General features: G+C 47.2%; 1 protein-coding gene across 2 annotated transcripts in view; it reads right to left on the bottom strand.

Moving 5' to 3' along the window:
• The window catches only part of KIF5C (kinesin family member 5C), a 69917-nt gene that overhangs the window by 43440 nt on the left and 7133 nt on the right, over positions 1-19344 (bottom strand). For both annotated transcript variants that reach the window (XM_048080980.2, XM_048080981.2), the window contains exons 2-6: positions 12128-12218; positions 8494-8567; positions 3973-4077; positions 1264-1312; positions 315-370 (exon numbers count right to left, since the gene is read on the bottom strand). In XM_048080980.2, coding sequence (XP_047936937.1) covers positions 315-370; positions 1264-1312; positions 3973-4077; positions 8494-8567; positions 12128-12218 — 375 coding nt within the window. The remainder of the gene's footprint in view (positions 1-314; positions 371-1263; positions 1313-3972; positions 4078-8493; positions 8568-12127; positions 12219-19344) is intronic.

Raw genomic sequence — 19344 nt, 5'->3', positions numbered from 1 at the left:
ACAAAAAATTCTTCAAGATGTTCTCTTTCGTACCCAACAAGAAGTGGGAATAGGAATGTTTAAAATTTAACACCACTGTAACAAATTGTAAATGTTTGAAGTCAGTAAAATAAAGCAAACAAATGATTCAAGCCCATTAATATTTCAGGAAACTGTTTAAATTCAGGGTCTAATGCTACTTGAGCATTCAAGACTGAACGTCAGTTGAATCATCTCAGCAAACACACCGGGATACAAATGGAAGTGCATAAATAAATGCATACGTTGGTTATCTGAGAAAGAATGAAAAACTGAGCATCAAATTTTCCCTGTACCTTAACATACGGAACTCTGTTTTTATCTTCATGTACAGCGAGGTTTGTCTTTGACACTAGAAAAAAACATGGAGATCGTGAGGAATATTCCACAGGTAATGTGTGTCAGCTACACGCGTGACAGGCAAACACAAATATTTTGAATATATTACATTTGTAAATGAAGAGCATAGTTGTTTCCTAATCCTTACCAACTATCACAATTTCTGTATGCAAATCTTGTTTCTTTTTCTGGAGATCTTATACTTGTTTCTTTGAAGATAACCTTATGGAACAGACCTCTGGTTTATGGCTTATATTAATTAAATCAACACAGAACAATTTGGTTTTCTTCAAAGCAACAAAAATTTCAGAAGAAACAAAAAATCTCACTGGAATTTTAAAAAAAGTTGAATAGATGTTCCTGTTTGTGTTACTGTTAGCATGCATTTCTCTGTCTTCAGTCTGATTTAAAAAAGCATAGATTACTTTCATTAACATAAGGCACACACACACACACACACACACAGAAATTGTAAAAGAGACAGAGGTATCTCCCAAAAAACTCTTCCTAAAAGAAGCAAAGCAAAGCACCAATAAAAAGGTGGGGGAATAAATTGAACTGAATGTATCCTAAATTAAAAAAAAAATGCTATTAAAAATTATTTTAATTACAGTTTCACTATGAGAATATGCATTCCCAATACAGGGTACGCTAAAATCCAGTGGTGGTTTGCAAGGTTCAGAAATAGCCCCTTCTGTAAATCTCCATACTCACTGATTTACAACCAAGCTTGCACTGCCAGAGTAGGTTCACAACAGACGACTTAAACTACAGAATTCTCTTTCAGAAACCCAGTCACACAGCTTAAATTTAAGCCATGCAAAGAAACTGAGTCAACATGTAAGGGGAAAGAAAGCACTAGAGCAAACCAAACACCATTTAGTACATAAGAAATGTAGAACTTACCATCAAGTAGGTCCCTTATTTTGTCCAAATAAATCTCAAAGTAGGAAACCTAATTAAATAATCATAAACATTCCAATTAAAAAATGTTTCTACCTATGCTTAAATACATGTCAAAATAAAAAGCACCAACCTAAAAATAAAACCCATCTCCCACATACTTTGAATTACATCTTGCTCATGAATGCACTTGTGTTCTTAAATGATTGACATGGGATCGACCCTTCTCTATTTATCAATGATTCATCAGCAAAGGACGTAAAAAAGCTTCAGAAAAATCTAAACTTCCTCATTATTTTTTGATGCAGGCAAAATTGACATAAATATCGAACAGAATCAGCGCAATCCACCTAATATTGTATTGCTACAGCTACATCGCTATGAGGGTACAGTTTGACAAGTGCAAGAGGCACAGTGATGTTCACCAGCACAAAAGCACGCAGCACGTTCAGTGGTTTAACAAACCAGCAGCACATGCCCAAGTAACATATAATAAATTAAACTTTTCAATGAAGCATATTGTAAAAGTTCTTTCCTGAACCAAGTCTCAAAAAGCAAATGAAAAACGAGCTTTTCTGTAGCAAAGAAGAGACAATTGTCTTCAAAAAAAAAAATTGTTTAAGGAGAGGGAGAATGAATGAACGACTATCTACATAAAAGGGCATTCAACTCCGACAGAAGCAAACAGAAATGTGCTATGGGGTGGTGCTGAGCTGCACCAGAACTGAGATTTATCCAGGGATTATTTAGCTAACTACAATATTAAACGGCTATAGTCCAGGCATCAGTAAATTCTAGCCACCTAGCAACATATCATTTCATCTCATGTGAAAAATAAGTTACACGTATAGATATAGATATATTTAAAATTGATGAGTTGATCTTCCTGCGTGACAATCACTACTAAATAAAGATGTGTTTCAATTTTGGGCATTTATTTCATCTGTGTCCCATTTAAAGCCCTCTCCTGGACCACTCGTTTCACCAACCTGGTTCACCCAGATTCATCTCACGTGCCTTATTATTATCCTATTAACACACTGCTGACGAGCGGCGTACACAGGAGATATTAAGTTCCCTTCCCTGTTCTAAATGAGTCTCTATTAAAGAGGGAGAAAAAAAATTATATTAGTTTTCAAAGTTGGCTTAGTTATTAAGAGAGTGTGACAGTCTGGTTCCATTCTCGCTCCCAGTGACAGAACGTGCTTCCCTCTAAGTGACAGCTCCTTGTATAAGCGCTCACTCACTCACTGCTACTTAGGCAGCTTTTCTGTTACAATATTCACAGATGTCAACCATGATAGGAAACCGCTGAAACAGTTCGGTGCTGGCAGAATGTGATTTATAAAATGATAATCTGCTGCTGGGACAGGAATTTGCTATGCCTGGTGTCGTGTACAAGGGGGTCCCCATCTGTCGGTATCAAAATGCTATCATGTAGAATAGCAATAGGTACAGGAGGGTTTTACGGATGATGAAAAGAAATCAGTGTCACTCCTTCGGAAACCATTTTCATGAAAATTCATAGGTGTCTCTTCTTAAGGAGCTCAATATTTTACAAACTAAGGTCTGTTAAAATATTTAGATGGTTTATTCATACTTCATAAGGTTGCTTCTTCCGTCTGTACTTCATGAGCACGCATGTGAACAGGCGCTGCTGTGAAAGCTCTCAGCACAAAGTGACCTAGTCCTTCCAGAAGATCAGTAACTGGTCCAGAAATACTCTGCTAGATTATCAAAAAATTCATGCCCAGAAGTACTCATCCTCTAAACTTTAGGCACGAGAGGGACAGAGGAGGAGAACCCCGTTCTGAGGGAGCATCACCTGGTCACAGCAGGAGAAGAAAGTATTTTCAGAGTCCAGCTGTGCTCAGCTACTTAACTTTACTGAAGCCATCTAGGCATATTTCATGTGTTTTAGGGGAGGGAAGACGTGGGGAAGTATTCATTTTTCCTTCAATCTACCGGGTAATTTTATTCTTGTCCACTCAGAAGAAAGCTGTACCCGGACCCCAACGCTGCCAGATGGAGCGAGCGTTGCAGATTCCTCCCCATGGCTGAGAGCTCCCCAGGAGCTAGAGGAACAGTAGGAACTAAAAGGTCACTCAAAGGATTTGAGAGAGCGTGTGTTTGGGATCACAACAGGGACAGGAAAAATCCTATTAGCTGTTCAAACTGAAACCAAGTCCATCATCTTAAGGAGCCCATCTGTAAAAATGACTTCTGAACATCCTCTGGTAGAAATGCCTAACACCATCTCTCCTCCATTTCAAACCCACACACTACAGGGGACACAGTGTCCTTGAGGCAGGAACGACATATTGGTACGCTCTCAAACGCCATGCAGATGGGTGGTATTTGTGGTTATATCTAGAGGGGATGTAGCACAGTCTCTGGAGAAGCTGCAGTGAAACAATCACGTTCTCGTGATGTTTTCCTACCCTGCTGACTAGCCTACAAACAGTGGTGAGAGACACGGCAATCAGTGGCCTTGCAAACCTGATTTGAAAATATACTCAGAAAAAATTCTGAAGGCTACTAATTGCATTGGATTGCTTCCTATAAATGTCCTCGGTAAAGTACCAGTTGTTTGAATCACTAAAAGGAGAAAGGAAAAATTCTGCAGCAAATGCTATGCCAAGAACGCAGGCCGCACATCCAGCGCAGCTTTCTTTCACCTGGCCCATTACGTAACGTGTCATCCCAAATTACCTTTATGTGAAACTCCAGGTTTTCATCCATGGAATAGATGTGATCAAAGATGTCGTGTGCAATTCTTGGAATGATTCCCATTAGCTGGGGGTCATGCAGCTTCCCCTGCGGACGCAAAAGCAAACGGTAACTTGGAAAGCATCGCTCTGGCACAAGAAAAGAGAGAGCCTTGTTCAAACACACCTTCCTGCAGTGGGGCTCTGCAAACACGTCTGCTGCTCCGTGGGGATTTGCTTCGCGGAAGCGCACATAAAAGATGGCAGAATGACTCGACATGTTGGCGCTCCTCAGCCAACAGAGCACCTATTTGCTTTGTCAGCCCCTGCCTCTTGTGAAGCACGCTGTCCTGCTGCTACTTACATAGCCACGCTCTGGCTTCAACGAGAGGAATAAACACAAACAAACCAAACTTACGATTGCTGGCACTCCCTGCTAAAAATCAGCTATTTGGAAACACGTCAGAAACAAGACGCCTTAAAGCATCTCACTTTTCTGGTGCCAATAAAAGCTAACGGGAAAGCTGCATTGTGGGGACTTGGGGATTAGGGTAATATATTCTGATTTTAGCTTGCTCGGCCTGCTGCCAGAGAACTGTGCCTTACAAACAGCGCTGTTCTCCATGTTAATTTCCACAACTACCTTCCTCGATTCTTTGAAGAACTAAATATTAAATAAAAACAACAAGTGCCCTGGCTGCGGGGCTCCTTTTAGTTGCACTGCTCGTTTTTAAAAAAAACTCAGGTACAACAGGAAAGCTAACACCTGTTGCAAGCTGAATAAAAACACTAACCTGAAATAAAAACCCTTTCTGACTACAGCATACACTGGATTGTTATTTCTACAAATTTACTGGAATGGCATAAATACGCAATAAGAAGCATTCTAGTAAATAGTTGTGAGACTCCATCAGAGCATTGGGTCTAGAAATCATATTTTACCTTCTGATCTTCAAAACCTCAATGCTCCAAGTATTACTGACAGCATCAGCACCATCAGGCATCTTACTCCAAATCCTGGTAGGGAATTTTTAAAAATCTAATGGGTAGCCATGCAATTCCAAATAATGGGAACTCGGCTTTGATTGGGAATTGCTAAAAAGGATTAAAGAACAGGAAATGTTTAGCACCACGGGAAGAAAGCCATGCATGCAGACGTCTCTCAGTTGTGCACGCCCGTGACCGAGGTGGGTCACACTGACCCCTTTCCTCAGCCTTTATTGGTGTACCACAACGGGGTCTTCCTGGGCATCCCTTCCTTTATGCTAAAGCTGGTGAAATGAAAGCCTGCTTCTAAGCATTAACCTAGGATGAAGGAAATGTAACATGAAGAACTGACACTCTCTCTCTCCCTCTACCTCCGAGCTTGAATTTAAAGCAATTACTAGGCTTCTGCCTTTGAACTACACATCTTGGGGGGGGGAAGAGGCAGAAAGAGAGCAGCCATTTACTTTGCTGACTGCCTTCCCTATAAAGCAGCACTCAGCTGTACCTAAACCAGCAATATTTTATTCATATTACACAAATAACACTAACTTCCGCACTGGAAGCAGTTGAATGCTATACCATACACAGCATCCTACGAAGCTCTGCAAAAGCTAAGAAGTCCTTGTTGTACAATATCTGTTGTCCAACCACAGACCAAGAAAATGGAAACGAGGACGGTGAATAAATCCCTGATGGAGGGGGGAAAAAAATCCTGTTAGCACACTCAAAACAAAACCCAGCTCTTTGTTTTGCCTTGCCAGCAAAGACTTCATTGCACAAAGCGTTGCATAATGGCACTAAGCTGGTATTGAGCAGACGCCAAAACACACCATCAACACCATTCATTCCTCCTCGCTGGAGAACTCCCTGATGTCCTACCAAACCCAGCTGACTACCCACCCTGTGTTACTGCACCGAGATAGCCTTCCCAAAGAGGATAAAGGAGCTTTCCCTGAACTAGGATAAACAGAGGTTTGTTGGTATTTCTCCACTGCTCACGTATGCAACCAAAGGCATGTCCCCACTACAAGGCCGTGTAAGATGCAAGAACCCTGAGCTAGGGAAGGCAGCTACAGAACCACAGACACAGGAGCCACACGGTGCCTCCTGTTGTACAATGGAAAGGGGTCTCTTCGAGCGTGCCTTGGGTTGCTAGCTCAGCCCAAGAGCTGTGAGAATTTGTCACAGCGCCTTTTTCCCTGCAGAGAGGTGAGTCAAGTTGGACACCTCCGCACTGTGCTCCGCTGTGCCAGGTGAACACATCCCCTAATCACTGCCTGGGCCCCGAGCAGGTGGCAACTCATACAAGTGTTCAGTTACATGTTCTCCTAACCTCAAGAAGCTCTGTAATACATGCGCTTTCCACTAAAGGGAAAAAGTAAGGTGATTTGTAAGGAACGATTAGGTGTGCATGTAACTCCATCCCTGCATCTACAGCTTCGTGGGCTTTCTCACTATTAAAGTCAGTAGCAACATCAGCGAAGCAAGAACACATTCACTGCTTTAAAAACCTGTAACTCCAGCACTCCAGGATACATTGAAAAAACAATTGGTTTTACCTCATTATAAATGGGCTTTTAATAAATCAGTAATGGTACAGAGACCATAAATTGGAAGGGAAAGGTAATGGTAGGCTATTCACTAGAAAACTGGAGTGAAAAAACTCTCACAGATTTATCTGTGACCTCAGAAAGCGTTTGGAGAAATGTGCTGCTGCTGCCAGGCTGACATTGCAGTCAGTGAACACCCCCAAAGCACCAGGACAGAGTTCTCTGCTCATTAAAGCCTCTCGTTTTAATAACATTAACTTCCACATTTAAACAGAGACGGCACACAGCAGCTACTGATGCGTAACAATTGGTTTTCTTTCAAGATGTTGACATAACTACCACCTACAGGGACTTAGTATCGAAAACTCTGCTCTAAGGTGAAAGCCCATCAATATAACCTCTTGGAAAAAAAAAAAGTGTATATTTTTTAAGAAGGTATCTATCCTGCTGTGCAGCCTGGCAAACGTTTTGTCTAGCACAGGAGAAAGGCCCGTGTATGTCAGAAAGCCTTCCTTGGCTGTATTATACTACCAGGTCCTGGTTAAGCTTCACACTGACACTAGGAAGCATTCCACATTTCACAGAAAATCCTCCACAACAGCTTTACCTACACAATTTAATATTTCTTTAACTTTAGACTATTTTTTTCCTCCACAACACGCCACAGCAATGTTACAAGAGGATGTTAGGTTAAAAGAGGGATTAAAACTGAATGTGGACTTTATTCCACTTTCAAAATGACAGCTTCTTCTTTATTAAAAAAGTAAACCAGACATTTTTCTACAGTAATTTTCTTTATCGCAGCTTGTAATTCTGAATATAAATTGGCTTTAAGAGATCTTTCCCCATGCCGTGTGGAAGCACCAGCCCGAGCCCTGCAGACATTTTGATTTAAGTACATCGAGCAGGTGGATTACTCAGCCGCTGCGCCATCTGTGAGGGCTGAGCTAGTGATTTCCCCAGCCCCACTCTCCAAAGGAGGCAAGGACAGACTTAATTAGACATGAGGCATCAGTTATTGCATCCTCCAGGAAAGGAGCAACTGTGGCAATTGAACAGCAATTTCATCAGGGCCTATTGCCTCCGGAGAATATTGCTTTCCTTCTCCTTCAGCCTTCGGGTTAGCTAGGTCAGCCGTGTTAATCATGCAGCAAAACCATCTGATGCTGTTAAACAAATGAAAGCTTTTCTTTTTTTTTCCCCTTTCATTTCATTTAGCAGTACTTCATTGTAGATTTCCAGTTTAAAGTTCATAGATTGACTGAAATGCTTTAAGAAATACCCACGGCTTGCAAAGTGCACTGATGGAACAATCCCATGCTAGGATTAAATGTCCGAATAATCCTCCTGTTACAGGAAGAGACCAGAATATCCACATGTCTCTAACAGAACAGTGGGGGGAAAACAAAAAAAAGAAACCACACACATGAAAAAAAACTACCCTGTTACACTTCGTGTAGCAGAAATAGGAACAGACTTAGGACTTCAGCCACCAGGAGCTGGTACTCTCCTCCCCCAAAGCAACAATTTCCAAATTCATCAATTCATCCATCTGTGCCACAGCATGCGAGTGGTATTCCCAGAAGAGGAACACAAATGAGAAGACCAATAACCAAGGCGTGTGTTTTCACAGTCCTGCATGCAAGGGAACTCTACCCTTACTACTGCCTTCATTTGCGGGTTAACAAATCTCACTCAAATCCTTTAAAAACTGACATACCTGAACTGTTACGTCAAATATGGGCAAGCTATAGTTAATGCTTTTCACTCACCACTTGTTCATTTAGCTAAATACCTGTAGAGGGCTCTGGAAAAAACTCCACTTTGAAAGAAATACTACAGCTTAAAAAGCAGCAGGAGCTGAACATACCTGTGTCTCCTTTTATATGCCACTCACAGCTCAGTGTTCCAGCTAGCTGCTTTGTTCGAGTACACGGTACATATAATTCTAACACTGCCACCAAACTGATTTAATTTTGCCACCGTACCTCCATAGTATGCGTTTTTCCCGATGACGTCTGGCCATAAGCGAAGATTGTACCATTGTAGCCTTCAAGAACATCTGCAAGAACGAGGATAACAATTAAAACCCAGAATGACATCTTCAAGCTGGACTATCAGTGCTTCATGAGCCCTCTACAATGCTGAAGCTCAATCAGAAAATAGTTTGTGCAATAAAGAATGGAAAAAATACAATGCAACTAGCTACCTTAAGGCAAAAAAAACATAAGATTTACATTACAGAATTGCAGAACTGTTGACATCCCTCTCAGTTTCTTGAACAAATAGTAGTAAATAAAAAAATGGACACTACATATTATCCAATATAGCTGTGTAACACGGAAAAGAGAAAACTTGATGACCTGCATTTTAAATCATCACGTACCACTCAGAAAGTTATACAAGCTCATAATTTTTCTACTACTATTAACACCCAACAGTTCAGCCAACAACTTGAATAAGATGGACAAACAGGAATTAGCTGTGCTGAAAATCTACTTCCATCAAGGCAGAATGAATTTTTTTTTACATTGTATAGAAGTGTAATGCTTACTATAGCTGCTAATAAAGAATGAGAGGAAACCTTCAATCTAAAAACCAGTGGTATGAAATCCGTGCTGCTCTCACCAGCCTCCTCAGAAAGGCCACCCCATGGCCTGTATATACACATATACACGTCTAAATTATGTATTATTACATATAATGTCATATGGATTACATACATGTGTATCATCTCCTCATTTCTAACTCCCCATGCACTTATGTAGGCGGTCCAGATAAGAAGGAGAATTGAATAAGGTACATTAGAAAGAAACAAACGAAAAAATGAAGAAGGAACAAACGTGAAAAAATAATGAGAGAAAAACCAGAGAAAGATGATTTCAAAGACAGTGAATGAATAAAAAGGAAAGGATAAGAGATATTTTTCAAAGGGTAGCATGACATCAACCCACACTTCCACTACAGCAAGGCTGGATAAGGATTTTGGAACTCATGGTATGGAGAAGGGGAGGGAGGGACCGCATGCGAGCAGAGGTTAGACCTCCTGCACAACAGAGCACTGCTCGGGCACAGCTCCCTGGGGCCCGAGAGAGCAGTAAAGGAGGGACCCGCAAGGGGACCCGTAGTCTCCCACCATACAAACTCAAGAGCCAGCCTGCTTTAAGTCAATTAAAATGACATATGCGATCTTTTTTACATGAGGCCTATCAAGAAAGTAAAGCCAGCGCTACGAAATGCCGAGGCAAAGCAAGGCGCTGCATTCACCCCAGGTAACAGCACACGACAGCGGCACCCCACGAGGTGCAGGTCACGGCCGAGACGTCACCTCTGACCCCGCAGTCCTTCACTAAAAAGGTCGGCGGTCGGCAGGGAAGAGAATATTTTTGTTGCAAGGCGTGCCACGTAACGGAGCCAGCTCACCATCTGCCAGCTGACGAGGAGAGGAGGCAGCCCCGGGTACCCACAGCCTGCTCAGAACGAGGGAGGGAGCGGGGAAAAAAACAACAGACGAACAAAAGCGATCCCACAAAGATCACTCGGGATCTTTATCTAATTTTCTCCTCACGGGACACACGCACAGCTGCTCACACGCGCCCTAACGTGCTCACAGCTCCCGTGCTCAGCACCACCTTGGGCCACTGCAGATCTGCCGTGGCACAATCTGTTACCGAGCCGTTTACCTAAACCTGCGTCCACGTCTTCTGCAGCTAAAAAACGCATTTAGATCGTTCTTGTTGTCAGCGTCGTTATTATAACCAGTGTTTCAGGAACTGCCAGGCCAGCTGGCGCTCTCTGCAATAACATTAATCACAATGAAGCCATCAGGCATTTCTTGGGAGGACAATGAAATCTGCTAACAAATGGTAACCTTGAAAAGCTGTCTGAAAAAGCTTCAAATACTGCTTCAAGTGGTAAGGCACTCAGCTGATGTTCCCATGTAGTAAATGACGTTGCAGTGGTCTAACAGAAACAGCACAGTCTGCTGCACGTCCTTCCCTTCATTAGGCTTTGAACTGAAAATTCAGGGTAAGGAAATGTAAGCCCAGAGCTCGAGAACATCACTCCAGGAACCTCTGCTCTCCCTCAGTCCCTCTCCTTGTCTTTCACCCTCCTTACCCCATCTCTCCCGTTTTCTTTCTCTCCTGTTTTCTTTCTTTCCATTTCTCTCCTGTTTTCTTTCTTTCCATTTTTCCCTTTCTTTCCTTTCTTATCCCCCCTTTCCTTTGCCCCGTACCAAACTTGCCCTTCAAGGCACCTGCAAGGTCCAAGTTCACACACATGCACACACACAGGTATGTTCGCACTGCATTTCCAAACGGGACTTTGGAAGGTGTTTACATATACCAGCCTTAGGTGCCCAGCTTTAGGAGATCGAGCTTTCTATTCGGTCAATGGAAAAATCTTAGGGCACTGATTTAGGCCCTCCAAATTGCTCTCAACCAGGTTTTTACTTCTCTCACCGTTTTCAGAGGAAACCGGCCTCCAGAGGTGACGCAAACGCCCTCCCTGCAAGCCCCCGGACAGCCACGTTCGGCCATACCAGCAATTGTCTGTGAGCACAGCAGCAGAAGCCACCACAGCCTCGCCTGGCTTCCATGCCCCTGGAACGTCGAAATGGTTTGCCAAACCTCCACGCTGAGCTGTGTGTCAGCAACGGGAACAACCCGAGCCCTCCAAGTGCAGCCCCACCAGTTGTCACTGAAGGCTCACCCAGCCGAAGCCAGAATCGCTGTAATTCGGCTCCCCTCCAACTCGAACCTCATGACTCATTTCCTCTCCGCAACACCAAATAATTCGGCTCCTGGGCCTCATCCCCATTACCCGCAACAGGCACGTCAGCTCGCCCGAGGCCATCCGAGCGAGCCAGCCGCTTCCCCCTGCACGACCCCAGGGGTCTGCCCCAGGAGGGGTCACCCAGGGACCCCCCTTGGGCTTCCCGCATGAGATGCTCCAGAGCTCTGCGGCCCCGCTCCTGCAGCCCCCGCCCCCTGAGCGGCCCCCACCTCCCACACCACGTTAAGCCCTCAGTGTTCAGCACAGGCTTGTGTTGCTCTAAAAGCACGGCCCCGACCGGCTCCGACACCGTTCCCGCTGTTTGGATTTCCAAAGAAAAGCCTCCAGGGATGGGGCATCCACGGCTTCTCTGGGCAACCTGTGCCAGTGCCTCACCACCCCGAGTGATGAATTTCCTCCCAGCCTCTACTCTACATCTCCCCTCTTTTAATTTAACCCCACTCCCCCTTGTGCTGTCGTCATCTGACTGAGCAAAAAGTTGCTCTTCATGTTTTTTAAAGCCCCTTTCAGTACTGAAAAGCTGCACGAAGCACATGCTTTTTGGCTTTTACTATATATCCCAAAAAGCAAGTATTAGGGTGGAATGACAGCCATACACAGAGAAAGGGAGGAACAACCACTGCAACTCCTTCAGCCCTTTTGCGTTAGTTTTTCTACACAAACAAATATATTCAAGGAAAAAAAAAAAAAAGACCTGGAATTAGTAACTACAAAGCTCCAATACAGACAGCTAAACATTTATTACCCTATCTTTAAATAGCCTGAGGGACAGGCAGACACATTTTTCCTTCCCCCAAAGTGGCAACAAACGAAGACAACACCTACCTTTGACAATCGGCTTGGCACAGGCGTTATAAACTTGCTCCTGGGTTGTGTTGGGAGGTAACACTCTGTCGAAGACATAGGGCTTCCCTTGCTGCAAACAGAACAGAGACTTGGTAAGAGAAAGAACATCGAACCCAGTTATGCAGACCCCGCTTAACAGGAAACCCAAAGGGGGAATATCCATACAAATGCACGCCGAAGGTTTGCTGTTCGTTACTGCAAAACGGGGAAAGCCAGAAATGGGAGCGGAGGCACCGAGAGCTCTGCAGGTTCTGCAGCTCCCTTCTGCTGAGCCCTGGCTCCCGGTTGCTGTCCTTACCCCCACCGAGTAACGAACGCCTCGTGCAGAGGGGTCTGAAACGGCATTTTGGGCTTCACCAGGGCCGTTTGCAGGCTGTGAGCCACCACAGCCGTGCCACAGGCCCGCAGTTACCCTCGCTCCCACGTAACTTCAGGACTGCTGCCTATTGCGATGGACACACAGAGCAGAGCAGCTGGCGCTCTTCAGGCACTTCTGATTGCTCTGCGTACCAAATGCAGGTGGTTCCACGAGAAGCACGCATTAGGAGCCTATGAAGAGGCCAGCCTGACACTTAAAAGACAAATCGATTTCTAGGACAGCGGTTCAGCTCCTCACAACTCGCTAAGAACAAGCGAGCCACGTGCATTTAAAATCTGATTCCTTTATCCCAACTTACACGAAGCCGACGCGCGGCATCTTTCTTGTCCACGAGCATTTTTCCCAAACGTAATTCAACTTGAATCGAGTATCAAAACCAGGAAGATTTCGGCCATACTAGAGCTTACTCAGGAAAGTAACAGGAGCTAAATAATAACAGGAGCTAAAAATAACGTAAAAAAAAAAAAAAAAAATCCTCAGCTCTTCTGAATTCGGCCCGGAGAGGAAGCGAGCAGCGGCTCAGCGCTCGGAGCAGCGTGCTAGGAACGGCGGCCTTAATGCAGGTTCGCGATTAATCCCCTGGGATCCCAGGACAGGCACGGGGGCCGAACCCACAGGCGGATCTGCAGGTAGTGGTGCCAGGCGGCGCGACAAGGCGAGGCTGCCCTCGGCCACGCTGAGCTCGGGGCATCCGAAATCAGCACGTACCTGTGATCTCTAAGCTCATCCGCACACATCCGGAGCGGCACAAGGGGGAAGCCGACTGGTAACAACCCCGCAGCGCCAAAAGCCCTGTGCAGCAGGCTGCTGCTGTCCCGCTGCGCTGCCCAAATCCCACGCTACCCGTCCTGGGTGAGGGAGCTCGCTCTGTGCCTGTGTACGGGTGGCAGCCGCTACGGCAGGACCCCGGGTCAAAGGGTCCAAGGGTCCCGTCCTACATGAAAAGCTAGGACAGGGCTCCTCTGTCCAGGACCCAAGACCTGGAAGATCTTGGAAGATCTTGGAAGATCTTCCAAGGTGTGGAAGCGGGTCGTCCATACCGTGCAGAACGGCACCACCCGCTGAGCTCACGGGTAACGGAGGAGCCTAATTAATGGGAAACTGCTTCCCAGCTCGTTTCCATTATCACCGTGAGCGCTCGTGTAGGAGAGGTTGTATAAATAAATGATACGTAATTGCAGGCCTGGAAGACAGGATTTCTCAAAGATCAGAAAGCAAATTGTTCCCAGAAGCAATTCAGGCTTTCAGTCGAGGCACAGCCCTCGCACAGCACTGAGCCGCTCCCCTACAAGAGGCATAAAACGAGCTTTGTCTCCAGGAGCAGGACCCCAAGCCCTCATCCCTCTGGAAGTCTAGGGGCCAGCCAAACCTACTGAGTGCCGCATCAAACTTGCCCCGTTCCCAAGCAGGAGAAATAGCTCGCCCTGCAAATTTCTCCTGGAATCTGGGAGTCCAGGGATAAAGCACAGGAAATACTCAGCACTATCCCATTCTCCTGAGGCCACATCCCTGTAGTGACGACTAAAACCTTGAGGATTAAAAATATAGAAAATACGTGCATGTTAGAAAAATGGTTAAATTTCTTATGTTTTCCCTTCATTCAGTCACATTGACTACAGAGACACTACTGCCATCCTACCCCTTTTCTAACTTACTTGCCCTATAAAAGCATCAGTGCAGCAGGAATTCACCCGGTGGATGAGAACCCAGAACGCTTGGAACAACCAAAAATAAAAATAAAAATGGAAGTTTATCGCAGTAACCTCAATACACTACACAACTGAACAAAATCCTCCAAAATAAACTCTTACATTTTGGTAATGCTCCTGAAACTCAGCTGGAAAACAACTTGAAGCTGGTGCTCGTGTACGGCCGGGCGCTGCAGGGCGCTCGGAGTTGAACACTCCATGATTTTTGCAGGGCGGGCTTCGTTATTGATCTGCCTTCTGAGCATTCCCGCGGTGCTGACGGGCTCTGGCACGCGGCCACAGACCCGTTTTTAGCTTTCGCTCGCAGCAGAAAGACCCTTTAACTCCTCGCAACAAGCACTGTTTTCAGAAAGCGTCGCTTTGTTTTGGGGCGGATCTGCCGCCTGGGAAACGAAGCTTTGGAAATTATTCCCCTAGACCTGGAAAATGCACTCTTTAAGAGAAAAATGAATGAAACGTAAATAAGAGGATGCCCCAGCACAAAGCTGGCTACTAAATACTGCTGCCCAGCAGTGTTTTCCGTCCTTGTGGCCCAGCACTGCTCCGAGGCACGGCTCTCCATCGCTCTCCCGCTGGCTCCCCCAGCCCAGGAGCTGGGGGTGACCAGCACGAGGCTCCCCACCCTTCCTCACAAAACTGAGCTTTAAGTAAACAAGTCACGGCTGGTTCAGCTTCGTGCTGAGCTGTTCCCTCCCGCCAGCCCTCTCAGCTTCACCACCGGACTGGAAGCAGCAGAGCTCGAACAATCCTCGTGGGAACAGCAGGGCATCCCCTCCGGCGTGACCCCGCCTGGCTCCAGGTAGCTCGCACCGCTGCTTTGGTTTCATGCCCTCGAACTATTTCAATGCACCTTTTCATGCCTGTTCAGAGCTACCTCCAGAATCCACTCATTCTCCTTCAGCAAAGCACTGACAAGCTTAATTAAATTAACTTTAAAACGCCGCCATCCACGTTTCAGGCAGAGCTCTCCCAGTGTCAGACGTTCCCGAGCAAACGGCGACCGCGGCACACGACGTCCAAGCCACAGCAGGCACAACGGGGCCTAGCGTGCCCTTCCACATCACTGACACCACGTGCCCAACGTCACTTCCACAGCCACCTTCTAGGAGAAAGGCACTCGGGTTTGGAGGTAAGCTGGATTCAAAGTTACCCCAAATCTATTTGGTTTTTCTCAGGCTGCAGCACGTCTGCTGATCTACGGCACTCCCTTACATCAACAGGGTAAGACAAATTGAGTATATATTTTTTGTATATAAAACTATGTAAAGTGACAGTTTAGAAAGGAAAGACCAAAAACCACTCCTTTTGTAGAAGAAAACAGAAAGAAGGGTACGGTGATTCTAGAAGGCAGCCCGCTCTAACTCCAAGCCTTGTTGTTTTAGGAGCAGTTGAGAACCCAGAGAATGACGCGTTGGTCGTTTTGTGAAAATGCAACACAGGATTTCATCTACTCCAAAGTTGTTTAGAAGCACGGGTTTTATGTTTTTTAAACAATGTGATGATTTTCTTTAAAAAATAAAAATCTCAGAACTGAAAACTAAAGCAATCAAAGTTATCCTGAGGCAGGTCCTAGAGCAGCAATGGACGAGGACTCAGGCAGTGACATCTCCTGGGTGAGGAGTTACGGGAATAAATCACTAGCAGCTCTGCTTAACAGAAACATTTATAGCACCTCTCCAACAAAGTACAAAACAGGTTGGCAGACATTTCAAAACATGAAACAAAGCGGTTTCGGTGAAGAAGTCCCAGGTAGGATGCTGTAAGATGCTCGGTTCCACCCACAGAAGAGAGGTGCGATGTGGAACAGCCCCGGCGAGGACACGACTCCACCCTCACCCCGCCGTGGCAGCGCGGCGTTAATCTTCCCTCCGTTACACCTACCACTTACAGACTGGCGGGGAGCTGCACGGCTCAGGAGATCAGCAACGGGATACCGAGCACGGGCAGTCGCAGATTCAAACCCACCTCAGGTCAGGACGGGTCAAAATGAAACGCGAGGGCATCGCTGATCCGTGTCACGGGTTTCTTTTCAGCGTGTTCTGCAAACCAAGGATTGGAGGGAACCGGGGAACAAACTGCACCGCCGGTGCTGGAGCGTCCCCCGGCCTGGATGCACAGAGCGGCAGAGGGAAACGAACGAGATGCCTGCACTGCGCGGTATTTGTTCTGCAGAGAAAGCGTTTCACAGGGATAAAACTGTCACGTTTACGGCTGGGCTGTATTCATTCGGCCTCTCCGGGACTAACCCAGAGCCACCAAGCCTCTGTGTGACCGCAGCCCGAAGGTGGAGGTGCTGAGGAGCCTCGAAATTTCCCTGCAATGAGCCCAAGCTCCAAGAGCCAGCGTACGCAGCACGCCCAAGCACATCGCTGGTCCCCAGGCTGAGTCCCTTCAAGCTAAGCCGTGCCCCAACACCACCTGCACGAAGGCACGGCCTTAAAGGTGGGGGCTCAGCACGTTCCACTAAACAGAACTGTCCTCATCCTCTGGCCACAAATGGCAGAAGCAGCAACTCCAATGGCCCTTGTGGGTTATTTTCCTCTGCCATCAAGAACCGAAAACATCTCAGGTTGTTCAAATGCCAAAATGAGCAGTGCCCAGGCCAGCTGAGAGAAGACAGCGGTGCTCAGCACTGGATGGAGCGACTGCACGCCCAGAGACCGAAAAATAAGCCTTACCCCTGCTGCTTTCTGGTCGACTCTGTTCCTGATCCCCTGGGAGACCAGCAACGTGGACTTGCCTCTCCATTTCAAACTCAGTCACCAAATTGCAGTAGTGCTGGGAGCCCGAACGTTTACGGACCTGATGTTTTAGCAGGACAATAAGAGCGTGCAATATAATAGAAACAACATCCCTCGTTGCCCCAGCCTCCTTTCACGGAACACCATTAGAAAGGTCCAACCCAAATCAGCGAATTAACGGAGAATCACAGCCCAACCGCTTTGTACTTCCTTCTACCTTTTCCAGCGCAAAGCGATGCTAAAAGAGGAACGGAAGGGGCAGCACCCAGCGCAGCGGGCTACGAGTTAGAGCTACGGAGGAATGTGCTGTACAGCAGCGCTGGCATTAAGCCCTGCTTCGCTGCAAGACTGGTTGCAGCCCCGATCTGTGTCACGTATTGGCAACACTCGGGCCTGCGGCTCGGCACCTCCGGCAAGCTCTCCAGCCTGGGCATGGAGGAGCCTTCGCAGAAGCTCCGACGGCGAGGCAGGCGGAGCAATTACCCTGCCACCAATAACGCAGCCAAGTTGCTCCTGGCAACAAACCTCTTCAGACGGGGACGGAGGAGAGGAGCACAGCCTCGCCGAAGTGCGGCCCCGCGCCCGAGCGCAGCCATTTTGAGGAGCTCCTGCCCGTCGCCGTCAGCACCTGCGGCACCTGGGGCAGGGAACGGCTCCTCCGCGTGGCACGCTGCTGCGCAAGGCCCTCGCTTCGCACGCGAAAGGCACGTCTGAAAGCTGGTTAGGCGGGAAGGCGGAGGGAGATCTGCACCTGCCCGGAGGGAACGCGCGGCGACCGCCGCCGTTCATTCGGCCTTCGATTCCCAGCTCAAAACCCCCGGCCTCCTTTCACTCCGGCAGCGCTTCCGTTGCATTCTTTCATCCTTCCTCATCTCGATTTGCCCAGTTCCCTGCCATCTCACCCATATCGGGGCGAGCTTTAAAGCAGAGGTGGAGGCCAGAGGAGGCAGCAGCCCTCTGGGAGGAACAAAGCCACTCGGCTCCTGCCGAGCACAGCCGGGGCACGTGGGGCTTCAGCCCGCAAGAGCGCCAGACCCCGCAGGCTGTTCCCTCTGCAGAGGGAGGAATCAACTCATTCCCCCCCGTAGGCTTACAGCCACCAAGCCTCCGCTTCTTGGCTCATTACACTAATTTCCTCGTACATCTCATCTCATTACGTGGAGACAAAACAGAACCCGCAGTTTTAAGCGGGGTGCGCAGGGCTCACAACTCGGCACCAACCTTTCCATCGTCCTCACGCTCCATCTGGGGTCAGGTAATGATACGAAAATCAGAGCTTTTAATATTCATCTAAAAAATAAAGACTCTGTCTTGATGTAGCAAAAGCTTGGAAAGCTTAAACGGGAAACTTAAAGCAGAGACCTCGGAGCTATTTGTAACAGCCGTGCTTTCACGGGAGCAGGGCCACGATAATGCCGTGCTTGCTTTGGTGACACCCAGTAACCCGCTTCCAGAAGAGGCATTTTTATTTGTCTCTCTAGCTCGTTAAGAAGTTGCATTAGGCAATTAGGGTGGTAGAGACAGAAAGCCGTGCTTGCTGAAACGCTGGGACCCCCTACAAACCCAGGCACTGCCTCCTCCACATAAGGAGTACATAAGGAGCTGTTGTTCACGTGCCGGACAAGTCAATCCACCGCTGATAAATTAAGTCAATGGCCGAGAAAGTCGGAGCTGTTTAAATTTCGTTCAAAATCCAGGCGGAACTGACTCCCAATGGCTTCGCGTTTGGTAGCGAGAACACCCATGGCAACTGGTCCCTTACTGAGGAGCCGGCGGCGACGAGCTGTGCCCCCGGGGCAGGTGACGGAGGGCTTCTGACCACCCTACTGCACAGTGAGCAGCTCCGTCAGCTACACGGACAACGTAGAGGAAAAGGACGTTATTGAGCTGGCGAACGCACAGGAACAAAGATTTTAATTTTTGTAGCTCTTTAAGTGCAGGACAGATCTGCTGCCACGTAGCCCTTCCTGTGGCTCTGCTGCAGCCACAAACGCCTTACAGCACACCTGTGCCCCAAACCCCTTCCTAAAGCACAGCAAGGAGGTCAGAGCAGCCCTGGTTGTGGTCCGTTACCCAGAAACAGGCGATGCTCAACGCCGCCCCAACCAGACAGTAATTCCACTCTCAGACTTAGCAACGACGACGCATCACTTCTGCCTTCCCCGAATCCTCAGAGCAGGGCACAGCCGGGTCTGCCTGCCGCCAGCATTGCCTTACAGCCTTCACAAGGCCCAGAAGGTCGGACTAAACGCCCCCATGTGCGAGCAGCAGCACTCAACTGCTTCTGGACCCAGCGCGGCAAGGGAGATGAAGAACAGGCCGCAGCCTACAAAGCACGCCCTGTAAATCCAGTACCCACACCTCTCA

Source organism: Anser cygnoides, chromosome 6 (assembly GCF_040182565.1).
Source record: "Anser cygnoides isolate HZ-2024a breed goose chromosome 6, Taihu_goose_T2T_genome, whole genome shotgun sequence".
Taxonomy (NCBI): Eukaryota; Metazoa; Chordata; class Aves; order Anseriformes; family Anatidae; genus Anser; species Anser cygnoides.
This window is presented reverse-complemented; position numbering and strand designations above follow the sequence as displayed.